General features: G+C 36.7%; 1 protein-coding gene across 2 annotated transcripts in view; it reads right to left on the bottom strand.

Moving 5' to 3' along the window:
* Nucleotides 1–1330: 1330 nt before the first annotated feature.
* SEPTIN10 (septin 10) overlaps nucleotides 1331–24024 on the bottom strand; it is a 52887-nt gene continuing 30193 nt past the window's right edge. The window contains exons 4-11 of one of the 2 annotated variants that reach the window (XM_021545536.2): nucleotides 20218–20335; nucleotides 19335–19530; nucleotides 17672–17858; nucleotides 13941–14102; nucleotides 12351–12447; nucleotides 11672–11834; nucleotides 4475–4607; nucleotides 1331–2094 (exon numbers count right to left, since the gene is read on the bottom strand). In XM_021545536.2, the coding sequence (XP_021401211.1) occupies nucleotides 1822–2094; nucleotides 4475–4607; nucleotides 11672–11834; nucleotides 12351–12447; nucleotides 13941–14102; nucleotides 17672–17858; nucleotides 19335–19530; nucleotides 20218–20335 (1329 nt within the window). In that variant the 3' untranslated portion in view covers nucleotides 1331–1821. Of the gene's footprint in view, nucleotides 2095–4474; nucleotides 4608–11667; nucleotides 11835–12350; nucleotides 12448–13940; nucleotides 14103–17671; nucleotides 17859–19334; nucleotides 19531–20217; nucleotides 20336–23814; nucleotides 23928–24024 lie in introns of those variants that run through there. The other variant, XM_077781562.1, reaches the window with a different exon arrangement.

Here is a 24024-nt window from a genome sequence, read left to right on the forward strand (position 1 = left end):
TGTACCTCTTATAGTTTCCCATTAGTTATCATGACTACTGAAAACATACAAAGCATTTAGAACTTGTTTTAACCAGCTTGGAGTTTTTGTAAATCTTCAACTGTAACTAAATACCACACTCAAAACCATCAACTATAGGTACTTTCCACACTGAGTTAGTAATATCAGATTAACTATCCTGCAACAGTACAGCATTGCAAAAATATCTCAGTAAATTTTGATTAAAAAGACTGTATCTGAAATTTAGAACACTGCTTGTACATAAAAACCTATAAGCAAAAATCAATCAGCAAAATCAGTAAATGGTTCAAATATGTCAATAGTTGTATTAAATAACACTTAGTGGACTAATAAACAATACCATTCAAAAAGAACTCTTCAGGAAGCTTGCAGTGGATATTTTCACAGAATACTTTTGTACTACACTGTTCATAGTCTGAATAGAACTGTTTGTGGCAGGGACGCCTTCTTTGGCACAATGCATTTAAAGTTAAAGCAAACTGACCACACTTATGTAAGGCAAATATGTATCAAGGCAGAGCTGTAAGAGAAACCCTGTGATGACAATGACAGTAACCACCACACTGTGTGCATACAGACCATGCTTAAAAATTATTCTTTTGAAGAATGCAGCAACAAGAGATATTAGAGAAACTGGAACTCTTATACCTTCAAGATTACACCATGAATCACTGCTTCCTCATGAGAAATTACCAGTATTATGTTTTCTGTCACCAGTACTACATAAAGCTGGAACTGAAAAACCACAGCAAGCATATAAATTTAGCATACTCTGAAGAAATAAAACTAAACCAGAGGAGTTACTTGTAGTAGTGCAGATAATGACTTCTGTTACCAAGAATTCCTCTTTCATGTGCAAATCCAGAAAGAAAGGAATCTAGGAAATGGAATTTGATAACAGTAGTTGAAATGCAATAAACTTTGGCCAAATTAGGCTTCTAGCATACACCCCAAAAATGTCAAAGCTTGATGATATCTGTAGAAATATGTGCACCAATGTAGCTTCTAAAGTTCTTCAGAATATAGCAGTTATAAATAAATTCATAACCAAGAAATCTGTTTTCAACTGCAGGAAGTTATTAATTAACAAAATGTTATCTGCAGTAACTTTGTAAATTATCAGGAAAAAAGTTAGTAAGTTAATTGAGTTCTGGTTTTGGAGAAGAAAAACATTTAAGTCAATTTAATTTAATATATGAATATTTAATTCAATGTTTTTAATATAAACCAGTTGAGCATTTTATTCTGGACACTACTTCTGAAAGTATTTCTCTGTTTTCACAATTTATTCAAGTTTTTATTTTGAGAGTAGTGAAAGAAAGAAGTTTGTGGGTGGGAGAAAGTGAAATCTTTATTGGGTCATATTCTGCATTTCATGTTTTTACAGCCAATTTTATCAATCTCTCCTCTCAAAAACCTGTACTAGGAAGACACATCTAATATGGGCCAACAGCAGTTAGAACACTTCATAAAACTACTAACATACCCTACCATTCAAAACCTGAGTGCTGCAATCAAATACTATTCCTGAAACTTCCTGGGTGACTTTCTCTCTCTAACTCCTCCTTCTCACTCTCACTCTCCCTCTCGCTCTGCTCTCCAACATTCATAGTTCCTTCATCTCTGATATGAAAGCATTTGACTTCAAGTTGAAAATCCTGGTTCTTTCACGGGAAAAAGAAAAGAAAGATAAAACAATGCTCATAGAACATATAGCAATTACTCTAAAAGTAAATCCAAGCATGAGGGTATTTTATACACTTCTGTCTTCTTATCACAGAATAGGAGCATCTGTCTTTTCTAAAAGATTACTGAAATCTGAGTTATAAAAGTGAATGTGAAGAACTTTCTCATTGCCCTCTGATGACTGGTACCAGCACTTACTTTTCGCAGTCCTTTTTTCTTCAAACTAACACCAGGGGTAGAGACAGACACTTGTGACTGAATCGATTCAGTGATAGCCTTCTTTTCAACAAACTGAGCTATTTCATCTTCTAGACGTTTTTTCTCTTCCCCTAATTTCAGCTCCTCTTCTTGATGCATTAACGTAAGATGTTCAAATTTAGTCAGTACCTATTTAAAGAAAGCACAAAAAATAACATTTCCGACTGGCAACACAAGGTGGTGATATTACAATACAAAAACCCTCAGCAAAATAACACTAAAACCCGTGTCAGCTTGTGTTAGTGGTCATTAGAAACTGCAGTTATTTCCCTAAACTGTTAAGATTAAAAAGCAGCAATACAGAAAAACAAAAACTTTTATCAGACTGTTCTCATGATCCTGGCTACTACACTCCAAGTATAGGTGGAAAACATGGAAGGCACTAAGTGAATACTAGATTCCCTACTACATTTTACTGTATCTTTATTGTATCAAAAAAGGAGGCCTTTAGAGATGAACCTATTATCAACAGAAGATTAAATCAAGATGACTCAAGTAGAATATAGTGGGGAAGTGTATATTGATCAGATTTAAGTATTAATAAGTACACAGAGTTAGTCTGGTTGGGGAGTTACTGGTGGGCTGCAAGAAGCTACCTACTTTTCAGCTCTTTGATTCGGTTTTTTTGACATATTAATGCATTTTAGTTTCCAGATCTATTTTAACCAGTTTAAACCTACTGTAAAGTTGTATGTGACAACAAAAGAGATACTTCATCCTTCCTCATCTCTCATTTCCCCACACACAAATTCTCGTAGAATCCTGCCCTTGCAATGAAGAAACTAAGACTATAAATGTAATAGTACGCCTGCTGTACACAGCAGACCTGACAAATTTTATAGGTGCACCTGCAAGTCTCCTCTAAATGAAGGGTGTGAAAGAAATCTGAAGTTCAACAGAAATTCCTGGTTTTCTTTAGTTTCCAGATACAAATAGAGCAGTAAGAGTACATGACAAATGCTCTTTAGGAGTGATTACATGATCACTTTCCCACATCAGGAACTTGGAAAAGTAATATCCATAATTCTGCAATATGCAGAGTTAACAAACCACTTGGTATAAATCATACAAGGAAAATATCAAAGGTTAGATCTTGCTGAACCTACTTTGAACATGGCTAAGCATTCTTCCAATTAGATAGCTTCATATTGAGAAGGACTAAATCTGTTTTTTTTTCCTACAAGTAGCATGGGGGTCTTAACAGAATCAGAAAACAAATATTAAGCTGCCTTCTTATTTAAAACATGCACCTGAACACCTCAAAAAACCTGCTACAGCTTTGCTGGGGGACTGATATACAGAAAAGTACATTCATAAAAATACACAGGCTTCCAATTTCAATTAAACCAGTGTTTGAATATAAATACACATGACCATGATAAGAGTCTGGCAGAAACTAGATGAGGAGATCCTATCTTGCTAGTCCAGCTTGACAGGACTAAATCTTCAAAAACAGAGCCAAGATATATTCTATATTTTCAAACAGTCTTAAGGCAGCTGGAAATAGATGAGATTTTGAAACCAAAACTGAAACAGACCAACAGAATATCAGACTTACACACTTTCAAACCTCTCAGCATGAGGGCTAAGCTTAGATTTAATAGCTGAATCTGGAAGTCGGGCAAACCCACATGGCCCACTCTGAAAAGCCTCAGGAAAGAGTTTTTCCTAAAATCTTGGTTTTTACAGAGCAGTCTATGCACAAAAAGCACCTGCTGTGTTGTTATGGCATACCAATGTTTCTCGGCACACTGCTAGAGAAGACAAAGAAACACAACCATTATATTCATCAGTCTCTTACTTCACCGTATCAACTCCTACTCTACAGATGCTTACCAGACACCCACTAAAGCCTTTAGACCATAAGCTCCTGCCTTCCCAAAACAAGATCCATTTATAGAATCACAGAATCATGTACGCTGGGGAAGACCTTTAAGATCATCAAGTCCAAGCATGAATCCAGCACTGTCAAGTCCACCACTAAACCATGTCCCCAAGTGCCACATCTACACATATTTTAAATAGCTCCAGGCATGGTGACTCACCACTTTCCAGGGCAGCCTGTTCTTCAACACTTAACAACCCTTTCAGTGAAGATGTTTTTCTAATATCCAGTCTAAACTTCCCATTGACACAACTTTTAGTCCACTTCCTCTCATGTTGTCTCTCATGTTGTCACTTTGCACTTGGGAGAAAATACAAACCCCAAACTCACTATAGTCCTTTCAGGTAGTTGTGGAGAGCAATAAAGTCTCTCTCCCCTGAGTCTTCTTTACTTCAGTCTAAACAACCCCAGCTCCCTCAGCTGCTCCTCATAAGACATATTCTCGTTTGCTGGTGTCTAATTAATCTGCTAATCCAATCATCTTGTGTAATCAAACTGCCTTTGATTTAAAGCATTACTGTCCTCGAAATATTAGGAAATGATAAATATCAACCAGTGATTTTGTTAAGAACTTAGTTGTTCCAAATCTCAGAAAACAAACTCAAGACAAACAGGCATGCTTGCCTGTTGCTCTGCCTCTTCCAACATTGCTGCTTTCTCCTTCACTCTCTGCACAAATCGTTGCTTAATCTCCTCTTCTTTTCTTTCCACTTCAAGGCAGAACTCGAGCCTCTTTGTCTCAATGACTTCCTGTAGACTGAAGTTCAAAAATGTAAGCAACTCTGCAGCACGCTGCTTTATTCTGTGTGGAAAACCAACAATCTAGAAAATTATTTAAACAATTAATTCTCATCTGAAATATTAATTTCTAGAGCTTCCAACATAAAAATTCAAGAAGAAACCTAAACAGAAGCAAGCATCTTATCTTTCTATTTTTTTATTTACATAAACAACCCTGAGTAAAATTACTTATGCTAACAGCTCCTCAGCAATTTACATTTCAAAGTAAATACAACACTTTAGGCATCTCATGTTCTAAAGACTCGATTTATACCTTTCTGATTCCAACATGCATAAGCTTCTTCTTTAAGTTGCTTACTACTAGGACACTGAAATTGCCAGAAAAATCTCCCAAAATTTCCACATTGTGAAACCTCAATCTTCAAGTAGGACCATACAAAAATAATTAATCTAGAGCACTAATGTAACAAAAAATGGATTGTTCCTATATGAAAATGGAAGAAAATCATAGGATCCTCAAAACATATAGCACTCTTTTTTTAATGTCAAAATTTAAATATAGCAGAATTATATTACTATAGAATGAATTCAATTTCCTAAATAGTTCAACGTCCAAAACACAGGGTTACTTTCCAAAATGCAACAGCCAAAACTTCAAGACTGCTTGTTTTTTCCTGAACCCTCTCTTCCAGAAGTAAACAAACTGCATATATACTATACTTATATTTGAAACTATATAGGAGGAGTAAATTAGATCAGATCATTGAAAACATCTCTGGCAAAAAAAAAAAAAAAATTCAGCAGGTAAATCAAACATTTCTTTACTTTTAAGTCTATGCCTCCCCTCTGTTTCCAGTACATAAGATAATTTTTTTGCCTCCAAACAACAGGTACTTGAAATTGAGAGACTTCTTTCATGTCAAAGCATATCATGGCAAATTTGAAGATGCTAGTAATTTATTCATATGAATAAACTATTAGAGGTTTGACATTTTCAGAGCCTATACTACCACTGCCAGGCAGTGCTGGTGGGAAATGTTGTGCTTTTCAAGAAATACAAATGGAGCTTGTACATGGATGTACCTCATACACCAAATTTCTTTTGAAAAGAAAACCTGCTTAATGACGCAAGTTCTTCCATCAAAACATGTACCATAAACTTAAGTCACATGATTTCAGAGAACACTGGAGGACCAGAGCTGTTTTAATGGTTATTGGAAACTCAAAAGCATTGTCTTCTATGACATTTGGCTTAAGAACAGGTAAAACCGTGGATAATATTCTAGCCTTTTTTCTGGGGCTGTTCTTTACACTTTTCATCTCTTCTAGCACTTGCTGAGTGCTGACTGGTCACCCTTTCCCAACTAACATGAATTACTGTCCTTTGCCAGGTAACTCATGCCTTCCACTCTCATGTAAAATAAATAGCTAAGTATATTAAATATTTCATTTTGATTTATATTTTTAATATACATACACACATGTTTTTGTCGTATCTTTTACTGTTTCTATTTAAACCAATTATAAATTTAAAAAATTTATCAAGAAACCTAAAGAGTTAAATTATTTAGAGCAACACTAAGCTTAAACAGCTCTATCTTTAAATTTATGGTGACCGTGCAGCTTCTCAATCCTAAAGTTTCTTATTTGTATTCAAAATATCATCTAAAGAGAGAAGAAACATCTTGAAATTGCACATGCAGACAATGTTCTTAAGATAACAAGGTCAGAGCACTCCTCCTATTCTGTATTATTCAAGCACTACATGGCAACAAAACTAATTCTGAACAATTCCCCTTTTGTGTTTGTGCTTGTTTTGAGGGCTTTTAATCAGCTGTGAAATAACTTAGGTCACCCTGAAATTCTAAATCCCTAAACCCACAAGAAACAGGGGCATGGTTTTCACAGAGATGTATTAATTCACACTATCTCTAAGTTTAGACAATAATGCTAGCACATTTTTTCATGCCAGCACAGGTTTTCCCACTGCTAGCAATCTCACACTATACACGCTTCTGCACACACTGTCAGTTCTGAGAGATAAAGTGCTGCCTTTGGGAATGATAAAACTGATAGAGCAAATGCTAGACTAAGTTAACATGTTACAATCACACCTTCATTTCTTTGTGTGGACATCTTTAGACCCAGACTAGGTTACTTTATCAGGTAAAAGCAATTTTGTGTTGAAATTAGTAAAATATTAACTCTGAAGACACTCAACTCCGTAAATAATCATATTACAAATAAAAAGAAGAAGATAAATAAAAGTGCATTTTTTTACATTTACTTTGCAAGTGGTTGTGGATGCTAGTACATGTTCAAGTGGAAGTGTGGAAGTGCTCAAGACAGGCTGGATGGGGCTTTGAACAATCTGCTCTGGTGAAGATGCTCCTGTCCATGGCAAGTGCATTGGAACTAGATGGTCTTTGAGGTCTCTTTCAATCCCAGCCATTCTATAACTCCATGAAATACCCCCTCCCCCTGGAATGAATTGTTCTGGGAATCACCAAGACAGAACTAAAGCAAAATTTCCTTTTCTGCATGTGGCATATCAGCAACACAATAACCCAAACACTCTTAAGTGTTATGAGATTTGGGGAGGAAGGAAAAACAGTTCACCCCATCTTAAGCCAATCCTTTCAACATTACTTCATCCACTGCTCATAGTAAAATATTTTTTATCTGAAGACTAGTTTTTGCTGCCTTTCTTTTAGCATGTTATGAAAATCAAGTTCACAGGTACTCTCATTTTTCTGGCTTAGAAATCCAGAATGTAATACTCTGTACAAAGACACAAAATTTAAATGTCATAACTAATTATTTAAATCATGTATTCTTACTGAGGTTTTGTAGTAAGGGATTATGAAGAAAGTCTAAACTAATCATACATACCAGCACTACCACCTGCCTTTCACTACCACAGCACAGCTGTGACAGTTTTTTCTGTCTGCATGAGACTGAAAGCATGGAAGCCTAAAATTGCAAATTAGACACATTATGTTCATAAATAAAGACTCTGAAGTGAATTTCACTCTCAGTGGAACACAGTGTGCACGTTGAACAACACAGGTATTTAAAGTTCATTCCATTACACTTTTAAAAGCTTACAAATTTGAAAGTAACACTTGTAAATTTTTCCAGAACATTTGGCTAGTAATTAAGGTATATAAGAAAAATTAAAAAAAATTAAGTGGCAGGTATTTCTAGCACTGTGCTTTGACTCAGACAACTAGCTCAGTTGATATTGAGCAATTTTTCAGTAGGGGCAAGAAAACCAGCTATTTTGGGTATAGTCCAATCTCATTCTAAGATGGTTAAAATATTTAGCTCAAAGGCAAAGGTCTGCAGTTGGTCAGATGAACTCCATTGCCAAGGACTTCTTAAGGAAAAGGTCTAACAGCCTTTCAAATACTAGGTTTCTTTTCTTAGACATGACAAGAGTCACAACAACCTTCCTCTACATATAAACTTCTTCATGTCACTGAATCCTTCCTGGTTTTCTGTCATCATCTTCAAAACAGACTGAAAAATAAACAAGTTCAAGAACTGCAAGGCCTGAATATCCCAGTTCTGGGGAAGAAAAAAGCAAGGAATTATTCCCCACATACTGAGAAACCAAGATGCTTATGCTACAACAGTGTTTAATTGCAATTATAATGGAGAACAAACTTTAAAAACAATGACAGAAAAACAACTAACCCAGAGAATGATTAACATCAGCAAATCTAAACACATAAGCATATGGCCTGAATATCAATCCTCAGCTTTTTTCAACAGCATTGGTCTTTCAGTTTTCTTCTTTCAAAACAAAAAATGTGCCCATAGGCAACAACTTAAATTGAAAAATGGACTTAACAAAATGTCCAACTTCAAAACAATAGCAATCCTCTCCTGCCTTGCAAATGCCTAGGCTAACTAGGCATGTGTGTGTTTATATTTAGAAGTTTGTTTTCCTGGAAGCACTCTTCATGTCTAGATTTCTGTTTCCAAGTAATCCAAATTTTACCACTCAAAACATCTCAGCAATTATCTCTTGCTGAGAATGACCTGAGACTAGGAATTCATGTTCCTAATGAACATAACTGGACCATCAAAAGGGCAGGACCAGACCATCTGCACAGACACACACAAAAGCTTATATTTACTTTCCAACAATAAAGAAATGCAAATGCCAATTTTAAGCAGCAAAAAATTATAAAATTATAAAAAATTCACTTCTGATTTTTATATCCAACAAATACTGCATAAAATGCATAAACCACACTCTAAATACTCTGTTATCCATTTACTTCATTTCTTCATTCCTAGAATGCAATTCTTAGAATGCAATTGCAAACAAAAAGTTATTATGAAATAGCTTCACCAAAAATACAGAAATAGGTGTTTTTAAAGGTGTGCACAAGACAGTCACTTCAGACTACCTTTCTTTTCCCTTCTCAGCCCTAGTAATAAAGATGCAAATATATTTTTCTGTCGTATGCTGAAACCATCTCTTTCCACATCTCCCATAAAAAAAGTAAAACTTGCCAACAGGTTTTTACACACATGTAAAAGCGCAAGTGTTTTACACACGTGGAAGAGTGAAAGGCTTTACAGATGTCTGCCCACAACCTAAGGTAGCTAATCATCCAAGAATTACTGGTTTTGCCTTACAGTGGCATACAATTTTGGATGAATAAACTACTGTCCTACTTCTAAATCCAAAAGGGTAGTGCAGAACTTCACAGGCAGCTTCTCCCAATATGCCAAAAGGCAAGGCACTTTGCTACTCAAGTGTCAGTGCTCAAATGCTACAAACACCAAATTACTCAAGTCTAGCACAGGTTTTCTAAATTTACATTATTATCAAATTTAGTATGTAGACAGCTACATCACAGGCACAAAATATGAATTCTCAACATGCATTTTGATCATTATTTATACAACTAGCACGAAATTTTAATCTTCAGGCAAATACTGCCATGCAATATTAATTATAGTCTAAAACCACAGCTCTTAGAATCCGCATGAATATATTGCGAACATCTTTAAGGACAAAGACAATGATAATTTAAGATCACATTTTTGCCCAAAACAACTGGATAGTCCCTAATCTAATTTTTTTTTAATGTACAAGCAAACTTGGAAGTACTGAACTTCCTCTATGTAAAAAGACATTTTCTATCACATTGCTGAGGATGACAATTTTTATTGTTCCCTCAGAACTCGATAAAACATCTTATGGGTAAGGCTGCATTAATCTGTTAATTACACTGCATACACATCCTCTATATTATCTTCCTTTCTTATAGTACCATAAAATGTCTCTCAAAACACCAAATACCTTCTCTCTCAGACATCAGCATAATTCACTATGCCACATTACTGCGGGACCACATCTATCCTAGTCTTGCTTTTCTCTTCCTGTTGCAGTAAATCTGGGAAAACGTTCATTTTTCTAGATTATTATGGGATATCTATTCTTATCCTTCCAAAAAAAAGGCATTTTCAATAAAACTGATTTACCAAAACTAATTACTAAGTGTACCTTCTTGCCAAAACTCTCTCGATAAAACTGACATCTGGAGAGCCATATGTAAAATCTACACACCAGAGAGAACTCGGCTCTTCTGTATATCCAAGGAACTTGGATATACAGAAGTTGCAGACAACTTCTAAATGAGCTCTGAAGTGTAAAATACTGGGACATTCTGATGTGAACCTGCCACTTCAGGCTGTTTACAAAACAAAAACTGTGTAAGGGTTTTACAAAGATAATTCCTTTGTAGAAGAAACACTTTTATGGATGATGGTTTTTATAATTTAACTCTTATCCTGAGATGGCTGTACAACATGAAACAAAGCTCCAGAAACACTGAAGGAACCGAAGTCAATATTGCCATGAACTAATCTCTCAAAAAAACTTTTCTCTAGACAAGGATAACAAGACATCTGCTATTAACACACATTCCTAAACATAAACCAAATGAAAATGCTATGGTTAACTTCAGTTGGTTTTAAACCTCTTTGACCTTTGGTTCTCTTTTTATGAAAAGGATGTATTACATTCTTGTTAAGTGAAATGTCAAGAGACCACTGATTCAAGGTCAGCTCAACACCACCTCAATGAACTAAGCTGCACATGTGTCTCAATCCAAACAATGAGAAACTGGTTTTAATGCAAAGTCTTATTCTGTTTTCATGCCTGGTTTAAGTCAGTATTTCCCACCATGACTACGCAGTAATGATGCTTCACTAAACCATGAAGGCTTGAACAACTCACAAAGCATCAGCTCTTCCCCAGCAGGATTCTGACCAGTTAAAAGTACAGTCCCATGCGTTAAAAAAAAAAAAAAGCAAAAAAAAAAAAAAAAAAACACACAAAAAAAACCAACAAAGGAAGCTGGAAGAGGGAGATGAGAGAGGGAGATGAGAGAACTGGAAATAAATGATTAAACAAAACAGATATAACATTTTAAATCCTCCCTGTAGAAAGCAGCTTCACTACATGAAACAACTGAGTGTCTATAACCTTCAGCTTAACTTTCATCTGGAATACTCTTTTAACTCCTGACAGTCCAGCGAGAGATTTCTTAACCTGAAAATGCTAAGACATTTGTTATTTTGGCAGATAATGTGGGAAGTCAACAGTGTAACAACTTATTTTGTAAAAGTTTTTGCTTCAGTTTCCCTCTGAACCTGGAGTCCAACCAAAGTATTATTTATAATCAGACATTCTTAAGAAAGAAAGCAAAACATAATACTAATATATAATGAAAATAATTTAGAAGTTCATAAAGCACAAGTATCTAAAAAAAAACAGACATTCTTCCTGAGAAAAATTAAAATCCTCAGGTGTATTGTATAACATAAGAGAAAGATTTCAGAAATACAACTGGCTTTCATGTTTTTAAAAAGAATGCTCATTTCAACCTATATATTTCTCCACTAAGGTAACTGAATGAACAGCTACATCCTTCAATTAAAAAAAATATTCTTCCCTTCTTAGAAAACTTATTTTATGTATCAAAGCTGCTCTGCACTCGGATGATGTGAAGTGAATGGATGCTGAAAGCAAGCACTGCACACCAAGTCCTTTACCTGACTGGCTTGTTCTCAGGGCCAAGGTCTCTGCAACCCAACTTTTCCAGCCTGCAGCGTCTGTATGACTCATAATATGCACGAGTCTTCTCCTTTAAGTCTTCCATATTTGTGCAAAGCATCCTGCGAAGCTTTATAGTATCACAGTGGTTCTCATTTTCCACTAATCAGTAAAAAGATTTGATTATTATGCAGAAGTAGCAAAATAGTCAAAATAATTTTTAAACATCATCACTTTCTTTGTTCACTAAATATAGTTCTAGCAAAAGGTATCTTATTGTTTATTCCTTATAATTTCTAATATACACACTGAAGTCCTGTAAGTTTCAACTGTCCTGATTTCCTGATTGAGCTGAACACCACCACATTTCTCTCCCTTTTATCCCTCTTTATTGACAACCACAAATGTTTGAAATTTGGTAGTTCTAGAGGTACTGCCACTACCCTAACCTGCTCAAATACTACACACACCATCTCATAACTTGATCCCAAGAATGCATCAGTGTGGTTGAAACTACAAGTTAGTGCATGCCTCAAGTATTAATTGCTAAATTCCTTATACTGTTGATCCAAAATATAATCAGCCTGGCATCAGTGAAATAGTCCCTTTTATTATTGGTGAATTTTATACTTCAACAACAGCAAAAATCTCTAAAAACACTTTTAAGAATTCTTTTACCTTTTACAATGCCCCAAGGATATTGACGAGCTCTCACCATTTTGTCTCCAATTTTCACCTTCTCCATACTTCCTACCACAGCAAATGGCAAATAACCCTGTAGGAGTGGTACCAATTAAGTCTTATCTGTCAGCACTCTTATATAAAAACATAAAAACACTTCAGAAATAAACTAGGGAAGAAAACACAATTTTAGAAAAAGCCAACAGGTAGTTTAAGACCAGATATCACCCCTAGGAGATCAGCAGCTAGGCAGTATCTACTGATAAAAAACTCGAAGTACAATAGTACAATAGAAGCAGAAGGAGCAGTTGATAGATCCAGATGCATGTATTGACAACTCAGGGGAACATCAACAGGCAGGAGAAATGGGCCAACAGGCACCTCATGCAGTAGAAATGAGAGCAATGCTAAGTCCTGCATGTCAGGAGAAATAAGCCCATGCCCCAGCACATGCTGGGGGCCAACTGCCTGGAAGGGCACTTTGCAGAATAAGACATGGGGGCAATGACTTGGTGAACAGCAGGTTGTTCCCGAGTCAGCAGGTCTGTCCCAATGGCAAAGGCAGCCAACTACATCCTGAGCTGCACTAGGAAATGTCAGCCCCAAACAGAAAACTGCTCTAGAACATATGACTCGCATTCAGTCAGAGCTCATACCCCAGTAACACATGACAATCACATGTTGGAACCTGTGCTGTGGTTACTGCTGTGGGCTTGGCACAAAGATAGGCGGGGCACTGAATGCCTGTGTGCTGACCCACAACAGCTGACCAAATAGAGAAACACCATTACCTGGAAAATAAACCACTAGCAGAGCATGGAGGTGTTAAGTAACAAACCACCACATTTCCCCACAGCAAAAGGACCTGCTACTGATGGACAGCTGCACATTCTCACTCCCTGGCCAGGTAACACAGGTTGGGAATGCACAGCCATCCTGGTTCCTGTTCCCTACTTTCAAACCCCCCTACACACAAACATGGTCATGCGTACCTACAAACACATGCAAGAGAGCAGCAAATACAGAGTGCTCAAGGCAAAGCCATCTAGCTTCACAGCCTTAGCTGAGAGTTGGCAGCTACCTGAGACAGTCGGAAAGGACAACGGGAAATAAGCCAGAGTTACATCTGACTTCTTCATCCCCAGAGAAAATCTGTCCTAATTTCAAAATAAATTACTAAATAAAAGAAAAAAAGCAGGTGTAAGACTTGTTATTGTAGAAAGTTGGAGACATGAGGCACCTAAATATCTTCTCTACCAGATGTAAAATTGTATCTGTTGAGGAAAAGAGCAAAGTCAATCTCACCATCTATAATTGTAATTTTTAATTAACCAGGTATTAGAAAAATCATTTATACATGAGAACCTCTTTTCTGGTATCAACAGGTATGAACAGCAGAGGAGCAAGAAGATTTGCAAGTAGGGAAAAAAAACCCAATACATAAGAGCTTTTTTAAGGAGAAGAAAAAACAAACTCGTGACATGCAAACTTGCAAACTTAAAGACAATGGTGGTAGCAGTGACATTAATCAGTATTAGAGAATGATGTTTTAGTACTGAAATATCAATATTTTTGTCATTTACTTACATTTGTGATGGTATTAATCTCAGAAACTGTTTCATCATCAGTAGGAAACTGGTATATCCGGATGCCATTGCTTACCAATTCACTCATTATTTTCTTCTTGAACTCTTGTAGCTCAGCTTTAGAAATGCTGTCCGCTTTGCCTATAACTGGTATAATGTTCACCTATGAATGACATAAATTATATTAAATGAGTGCGACTTCAATTTTGAGGTGGCAACTTTTTGTAAATAGAATTGGTTTTTAATTAGCTGTTTAAAACTTCCTCCACAGTCCAAACCTTTCCATCAATTGATATCAAATTTTGACAAGCAATGAAAAATATTCTCATGGACATCATTTAACTAACTAGCAACCAGTAATTTAATATACTCCCTTAAAAGTAATTGATTCTAAGAACAAGGAAGGAGGTATCATAGAGCAAAGTACTCAAATGCAAGCAATGCCTACTTATTAACTAAATGCCATTAAGTATTTATATCTCTGTTAAAAAAACCAGTTGTTTAGCTTATAGCAGCAGGGGACATGGCTCAAGTGTTAAATGAAAGCTGGCAGTCTAAATACAGAAAGAAAAGGAAGCTGGCTACCAAACCCTGCCTACCCCTAAGCCTCTTCCTTGGATTCCTTTCAGCTACATCCTCTTCACCTCACCACTGCAGCACAGTTTCTCCAGTACCTGACATGAGCAGAGAAGTAACAAAGGCTAAAGCTTCTTGCTTACCAGTCCTTACACTAATTATTCAGAACACAGAATGCAGTTCCATTAAACTGCCCTATTTCCTAAAATAGTGATGGCAGTAACTTGGAAGCAATAGATGCCAATTTTTTCTTACAAATACTATCACCGCTCCCAACATACACATTTTTCAGAACTAAATGGAAATAATGAATGCCCAAATGGAACTAAATGGAAATAATGGATATCCAAATATTTTGAAAGAACAACATAAATAACTCTTACAAATTTCAGAAGATGAAGTGTTTTACAGAGTTGATCACAGATGCAAAAAGGAAGGAGAGGAAAAGGAAAAAAAAAAACCAACAAAACAAAAAAAACCATATACACTTTCTATTCTTCTGAATATTCTGCCTGAATGGAAATGCCTAGAACAGATTCAAAATGGTTATTTTTCAAATAAGACCTCCATCTTAAACAGTATGTCCCAAATAAAAAGCAAGCCAGCTCTGAAGTATGACTTCCAGGATTACCTGATAGTAGTCCTTAATTTTGCATCATACATGATCTAAGCATATATGGGGTAAAATATCTAAAATCAAATAAAATTATGGAATATATTTTTCTAATAATTTAATTAATTAAAATTGTATAAATGATCTGTTGCACTAGGAGTAATTCACAATCAAATCAAATTAGCTGAGGGACAACAACGCAGGTTTTCTCCAGTATAGGTCTAAAACTGGATGGAACACAGAGTCCTCAGAATTAAATTAAGCTCTACTCTTCTTCAACATGAAAGTTGTCTTTTCAATGTGAACATTTTTCAAGCACTCGCTAATTAAGAGAAAATTTCTTAGAAAACAGAAAACAAATAGGAGAGAAAGTCTACCAAGGAGAAAAGTACAACGCAAAATCATCAGAAACTGAGATTACAGCTATCAACATTGACATTAAATCACCACAATTGCATAAAAAATGAAAAGCATAAAATTAACACTGGTTTTAAATAAGCAACAAAGTAGGAAAATAAATACATGTAATTGAAATCATTGTTGGTTGCTAGAGCAGGCTGATTTAAGTGTACCTCTGTGAATCAGTATCAAAATTTCTGAAGATTCTTTCTGAAGGGAAAAAACCCAAACTAAATCTCCATGATATTTTACTGACTTAACCATAACCTGCATACAACTCTGTGAGAAGGAATTAGAACTGCAGAGCTCTTAGTTGAATAATCACTATTTCCAGCAAGAAAGAGTACAGGAAAACATCCCCTTTGTGAATGAAACCTGGCTGGTCTGTAGTGATGCCATTGTAAGCAAAACTAGAAGATTTTCCAGTATCTAAATGCTAGAGGTCCAAAATCTTAGCTAATCATCCAATTCATAATAAAGAAAAATAAATTGACCATAGATAGTCTGCTTTTTTATTCAAGGCCTGAAGAGTACAGGATGAACCTAATCTATTCCAAGAACTCTCTCTACCTCTGAGCATGTATAATCTGCTATTGTTTTGTAGCAGCAGACTGTAACAAGAGCACACAGTGTACACTGCAGTGGGTTTAGGAAGAAACTCAAGACAGCTTTTGATTTACACATTTGATGGATACATGTGGCTGTATCATCATCTCTTTATGGAATCCTGTACTCAGCGAATACACCCAGGGACTCCCACATCCTGGGAAATTTCAAGTTCTTAACTGCCACTAGAAGAATGCAGTACTAAAAGCACTATGAATATACTCCACAACAAGATGGAAACAAAACTACAGTTAAAGCATATACCTCTTTCTCTGTGTACATGGATATTTCTGTAGTAAGATCAGAAAGAATCCATTGCAAAGGGATAAAACACCAGAGTTACATGTGGTTTATGCTCTCTCTGTGCCAAAGCAGAATTAAAAATTTTTGCAGTAGGTGGCTAGAAGCCAAAATTCCCCAAAGCAGAATTACTTTTGCTTTATCCTGATGGAAACATTTTTTTAGGATGCTGGAATTTGAAGTCTATATCCTTTTCTTTTGAAAGAAACACTGTTTTAAAGGAAGTTCAGTAAAGAGCAGGCACAACCCAGAAACCAACATAGCATACAGAAATGTGCTCTCCCCTACTTTGTACCACCATACCTTCCCTCCTCTGCTATTGAGAAATTCAGAATCAAACAAAAAAACTAACAAAAATCCCAAATGTGCTTATCAACCACAAATGTGGACTAGACAGCCAACTTGATCCTTGCTATCTTGGAAAAATTTCTCAGAAGTTTGTTTTTTTCTTCTTTCTCAGAAGAAAATGCAGGAAGAAAATTTAGCAGGAGGGCCTCTAGTACAGCACAAAGAAAAAGGCAAAAAGCACAGCAAATGCATTTAAGTTTTTAAAATTTTCAACATTCCAACAAATTAAATCCAAATAACATAAGGTTTCTTAAAATAGGTTAAACATTTAGCTTCACACAGCCCTATTACAGGAAGAAAGTTAAGGATTTAGGAAATGCAAGTAATTTCACTAGAAACTGTTATTGCAAAGCTTTCTAAACAAATCAATATGTTAAAACACTACTGCAGCCTATCACAGTAAAAGCCACATTGGCAGGGTGTTCTGTTCATGGCTCTTCATGCCTCTTCAGTTATCTTGAATGAAGATCTTCACAGTGTTGCAGAGCTTTTTATATGCCAACTTTCCAGCAGTCCCAAAACTAGAAACAATCTTAATTAGAAATAGTACTGCACTTATGGAAGGTTACCCTATCAAATCTCTGTACAATGTTTAGGGTTTAATAAAAGTAAAGTTGGTGTGGTTCTACTTTTTTTAGTATTTTTTAACTTTGTTGTGCTTCTTTTTTCAGTGTTCTTGCTATGTCTCTCTTTTTGATTTGTAAATAAACAAGTGATGAACTGCAAGGTACTTGCAGAGCCCATTTATTCTGAACTTAAAGTATATCAGTAGCAAAAAACATTACAAAACCAAATGCATCAATATAGAACTGAAAGATGGTAGTGGACCTAAAAGCTACAAGATGCTTTAGAAAGTAAGACAAATTCTTGGAACTGTTTCCAAGTCTTACCTTACTGTCTAGGCTTCTCATAGTTAACAAATCTATGGTTTTTAGAGAACGGCCTGTAGGTGAAATGAAATAGAGGCAGACATGGATGCGAGTATCATGGTAGCTAAATAAAGAACGTATAACTTTCAGTTCTTCCTCGAGATAGGCTTCAAATTGTGCATCTACATAATCCACTATTGGCTGATAGCTGTAGGAAATAAAATTTAACAACCAGATATTAGCTACTCCTAAACAGAGACAGACTAAGAAGGGAATTCTCTTGTATTGTTCTACAGATTTTTGCTTTACATGTCAAAAGGCTGCTCAAGTAGTGCAGAAAACTACATGTATAGACTAATCCTAATTTCTGAAAAGTAATTCAAAAACGAATTGTGCATCTAATACAAACAAAATATTTCCTAGCTACCATTAGTGAAAAAAAAAAACTACATAAAGTTAATTATGATTATAACCAAACTTCCCAAGTGATGTTTTTAAATTTTTGCAATTAAGTTGTGCAAATGCAGAATTCTTAAATATAAAGAAGATACAACAATCTCTTAGGTACAATACAAGAAAAGAAAGAATATGCGACTAACAGTACCAAGAAACAGGATGAACTTTATCTTCTGAAGTACTGTACACGAGAGAGCTCTTAAACAATAGACAAAAACTAAAATGAGAAATGTTAGAGAATAAAAATCCAATTTATACTAAGTATAGTTTAAGTTACTTTATCCTACTTAAAACCAAATTCTAATGTGTTTTCAAAAAGAAAGTTTTGCTAGATGTAGAAGCATTGCTTACAGAGGACCCTTACATTTTTTCTGCTCCACAGAGTTTACAAACCAGATCAAATGCTATCAAAATCCAGAAGCAGGTGTTACACACAAAATCAAAAGAACAAAAAGGCACCTCCCATACCACACATCAAAACCTCTAATAGCTATACGAGTATCCACTTGCATCTCCTTCATCCAATTCACCAGCAGCAGCTATTATCCAGTCATATCATAAGCCACAGCTGTCATGATAATCTTAATGTGACTCTCTAACCTTTTATTATATGAGTACCACCATTTAGGTACTCACATTGCATAAATTCTTTACAATTAAATTAAAGAAACAAAATCTGCTGAGACAGTTTAGTCCTGTAAAAAATTCATGAAAGCGGAGACTCAGAAAAGGTTCTGAAAGACACCAATGTGCTGCCTCTACAGCTTCTGACTAGGCTGACTAACAAAAAACAAAGGCCTTCAGTTATCCACAAGATGTTACTTCCAGTTTAATGTCTTCAACAAGTTACAGTCAAATTATTAAAAACCCTGTAGATCCAATCAATATAATCTACATACAGTACTTTATAATGTGCTTAACTGTTTAAAAACCCACCCATTGAACTCCCTGCTTTTCTCCACCCCCAAAAGAAACTACTGCATGTACACACATTTATAAAAGATTAAGAAAGAAAAGATTTCATAAAGAAAGGAGCAGAGTTCATCTGAATTATAAAATAATTTCTTACAAGAGAAGAACAATGTGTTTACTTTGGCACACAGGGAAAACAGTTAACCATCTATTTGGAATACATGTAAGACACCCACTTACTACAAAGCCCAAAGAAAAATCAACTCGCACTTAAGACCAAAACTTCAGCATAACATAGTGACAAGAGGGCACTTACGTATCTGCTTTGTTCACCTGGTCACCAAATCCCACTGTTTTTACAACTGTCAGCTTCAAAAGAATATTACTTTCCTGGAGTTCAAAAGTCTGGGCTCTAAGTCGCACACTTGACAGAAAATGTGTTGATGGAGAGTCCTCAAAATCAGTGTTAAACAAACTGCTCACCAAGGCTGATTTCCCAATTCCAGTTTCCCCTAAAGTTAAACAGAAGGGTTGGAGAAGACACTTTTCACATCAAATAAATAGATAATAATCACAGAAAGTGCACACAAAAACTCAACTGATTTTTCTGTGTAAAACTGTACATTTGTGCATTCTTTTAGTGAACACTAAATATATTTTCATTATTTTTTTCATCCTAGATATAAGGGTAAATTATCAGCTAATGAGTAATGAGCAGAACAGTGTCTGGACACTTTGGTTTCTTTAAAAGTCTGAATTAACTTCCTACAGATTTTTAAAAGTTAAGTGGCTAGCTGTGAAACCAGAGTCAACAAACATCTTTTAAGAATAAGGGTAAAATATTGAGCAAAACATTTGATAAGTATAGAAACACTTCAGTAACACCACCTCAGAATTTTAGAATTGTTTTCATCTAAAGCTCTTTGTTACAGCTGTAAGCCCCATTTACTCAAAAAAATCCAAAAGGCTGCTGATAAATAAATAAATGACTGGCATACATTTTCAACATTTTTGGTCTTCATATTGTTTATGAAAATGCTACATACAAACACAAATAAACAAATCTGGGAGAAGGGGTGGAATTACAGTTCATGCTTAACATTAAAGAAACTGTTTAACACCACAACTGGATTTAAATTCCAGTCACTTCCCAAGATGGGTATACCACTAAAGACTTTAGGCATCCAGATACTACTCACCAATGCAAAGAATGTTGAAGCAGAAGCCATGCTTGATGGATTTCCTAATCAGTTGATCAGGTAAGCTGTCAAACCCAACATGCGCTGACAAGGACAAAGTTCGACAGCCAACATTTTGCTACAGAAAAATAATTTCAAAATATCAGTTAACAAGGCAATAAAAATTCCACTAGAAAGCTACAATTCATTCCTTATGATTTCACACACAATGAGGAAAAGCCAAATCCGAAGGAAAAAGACCTGTCAAATGAGCTTTATTCCATAATTTAAGAAAAAAAAAAAAACCAAAGTAAACAACCTTATGAAACATGAATGAAATAAAGTAGACAAGTCCAACTGAAAATGTAAACTGAAAATTGTAGGGAGAAAATAGACCACAGTTGGTTTGCTCTTAGAAAATAGGCAAAAGTACTAAAAAAAAAAAAAAAAAAATCTAAGCATCAGAATTCAAAATAGAATGCATAATCAGAGGAAGGTGTACGTTACCGAACAGAACTCATTCTGAGGAGCTGGAACTGAAATTGCTATTTATGTCAACTAAAACATTACCTACACTCATTTTATTTTAGAACTCTGAGATAGCATTACATCTATTTCATTAGAAATATCTAAAGGTGCACATTCCTTTTCAAACATCAGCTAGCAATCTAGAATCATGACATCAAGGCAGTGAGCACACTAAACTGCATGAGGCTAAAAGGAAATATCTTGATCCATACAAATGAACTGTATTTTTAAAGAAACATTACATAACAGAAGTAGAAATGGTGACAGGTCCATGCTATTCTTTCTTTTATATTTCCAATTCACATGGAATTGGAAACCATTATTGTTTCCTGTGAACATGTACATGGTCAACAGCACGAAATTTTTTAATTTAACACTTAAAAGCCCATTAAAGTGACACCTTTTCTAATAGGTATGCATAGCAAGTCTCAGAATTCTTGTAGCTAAAAGGAGATGGATATTCCTCATGGCATATACCCATCCTCTTCTTTATCTGCATACAGGACTTCCTTGTATGGACTTACAGACTGCACTGCACCAACTGCACCAACTCATTTTACATTCCTCTAATTAGATAATTCCATTTTAGACTAATATGAGGGAAAATGCATATCCAAAGTGAACAATTTAAAGAGAAAATATTACATATTTCAGTTATTAAAAAATGTACATTCAAAGCATGTCAGAAAACAAAATTTCTCAAGGCATTCTACCAGAAGAAAATTACTATTAAAATGTGCTGAGAAACACAGAGACCTGTCCATTTAAAGACAAGTGGCTGCAGAGTGGCTGCAGCACTTCTAAGAACTCTAGCTACTAAGTCTGATACTCAAAGCACCTCTACTGCCACTAGGACAAGACAGTTCTCTAACACAAACCATTCAGCCTCCACACCAAAAGCCAGTGCAAGTGGCTCAGAGTAACTGAAGAAGGGAGGCCTTTCACCTTCATGTCACCAGCCTGAATCCCAACCTCTGCACTGCCATTTCTAACTCTCCAAGCAAAAAAAAAAACTCACAGGAATAAATTTGTTTCCTTCTGATGTCCAGATGTTAGAAAGATAAATTATTTTGTCAGCAGAATTGCCTTGTTAAGGCTTAGGGCTTGACATGCCTCGATGATCTCAGACCTGGAGGAGGTTAACAAAGCCTGGGGAGCAGGATGTGTTAATGATAGTGGACACAAAAAAAAATAAAATTTACAGGCCACAAGGACATTTGGCAGAACACCCATTATAAGGAAGAAACTAACAAAGCCACATCAGCAACTATGCTGAAATCAACTGACTCCGCTCCAAGGAAATTTTAGCAGGAGGAGATTGTGACCACCAACTCACAGACCACCAACTCAAAAGAAGAGAAAAACTGTGAATGTGGACTAATTAGCATGACAATCGAGAGTATCACTAACCAACTGAAGATAGAACACTAATTAAGCAAATTATGCAACTAGTAGCCAATAATGCTTGATCTCCTTGTTTGCCAAAACCTATAAATGTAGTTTTGATGACTGGGCAGCTAGCATTTTGTGGGTTACCATCTAGCACCCCACTTTGCAGAAAAAGAATAAAGAAATGGAGGTAGCTTGTCTCAGTGTGTAAATTGCTGCTGCTTACCAAGCAGCAAGCCCTCTTTCAGGACAACACCTACCTTCCTTACAGAGGAATCATGGTCTAAACCTATTCCACCTGACAGCAATTGAAGCATTCTCATAATAGAAAAGCAGTAGCCCACATTTTTCCTTCTGAAATTTTCCAAGGACATCGAGCGTTTGTCTCTCTGCTATTGTCTAATAAATAAGCAAAAAAAATAAGTCCACAAAACTGACCATACGGTATCTGCATTCTTACCACTTCTAAAAGAAGTATCAGCTCATTGATCACCTAATTGATATCACCTAAATCTCACCTAACTCACAGCTCATTTCTTCCCTCAACCCCATTTTTAATAGCTAGTGGCATAACTAATGTGTCTGGATTTCTCCAGATTCATTACATTGGATGGGGCTCTGAAGCAGCATGGTCTAATGAAAACTGTCCCTGCCCAGAGCAAGAGGGTTGGAAGCAATCTTTTTGAGATCCCTTCCAACGCAAACTATTCTAAGATTCTATTATTTAATCAAATATTTTGGTTTATATAAAGTTGTCTTGCCCATTAAAAACAGCATGAAAAAAACATAGCCTGAGATGGTGTAACACTTAAAAATTATTTCTTTAAGAAAGAAACTTGAAAAAATAGTAATCTTTTAAATTTACCACATATTTTGACCAAAACTGCACAATGCCATGAGGTACCAAAGCAAAAGCTGTGTCAGACTACATCCATTATTTTGCATAAACATCGGTAGAACGAGACTAGCAGTCTAAGCAAGAAACTAGCTTGCTACTGGATTTACAGACGTGACTGAAATTTGCCCTCCAAAACTCGAAGAAAACCGTAACCAGTGTGTGATTATGCAGGGAGTGGGGGACCCGCCAGCTCCAGGCGGATACACGGAGGTCCTGGGAAGGATGCGGTGCTCCCAGCCGCGAGGGTGGGCATCCCATTAACATCCCATGGGCACCCCAAATCTGACTCTTCCCGAGCCCCGAGTTTTCCACTACTATCTACAGGCATAGGAACTAGGCTCCAGCACCGTCGTGTGGATGGGTTCGATGTCTTCAGAACATAAAGCTGACAGCTTTGCCATTACACAGAAGTAATTCTTTAGCAGATGAGATTCAACTTATTACCTGAAATACGCGATGCGCCACGGGAGCGCTAGGAACAGTGACATCTGAAACCCAGTTCCTGTAACAAATTCTAAACGCCTGGCAGCTCTGGGAGCTAGACGGCGTGAGGAAGGAGCCTTCATCTCCCCCGCTAACCCGACCCCACCCTGACGCGGCCCTCAGCACAGACCAGGGGCAGCGCCCGGAGCCCCGCAGCGAGGGCAGCGAGCTACAGGCGGCACTTCCACCTCTTGGCACGGTGCAACCACCACCGTCCTTCCCCTGCCGGCGCTGGCGCTGCCGGGCCCCTGCGTCCCCTCAGCCGCGCCGGGCTCACCCCCGGCACGGGGGCTGCTCCCCGCACCGCGGAGGGAACTCACCAGGTGCCCGTCGGCATCGGAAGCGGCCATAGCCCCACCAGGGAGACGCACAAGGATGGAGTAGAGCTGGGAGAGAAGGACTCAACCAAAACTGCCGCCGAAGGGGAGAGCCACGCGGCGGGGAGGAGCGCGGGGCGGGCGCTGCTGGCGGGCGCCTCCCGGCCGGAGGGCGGCGCGGCTCCGCCGCCGCGGCAGTGATTGCCGGGCGCG

Source organism: Lonchura striata, chromosome 2 (assembly GCF_046129695.1).
Source record: "Lonchura striata isolate bLonStr1 chromosome 2, bLonStr1.mat, whole genome shotgun sequence".
Classification (NCBI taxonomy): Eukaryota; Metazoa; Chordata; class Aves; order Passeriformes; family Estrildidae; genus Lonchura; species Lonchura striata.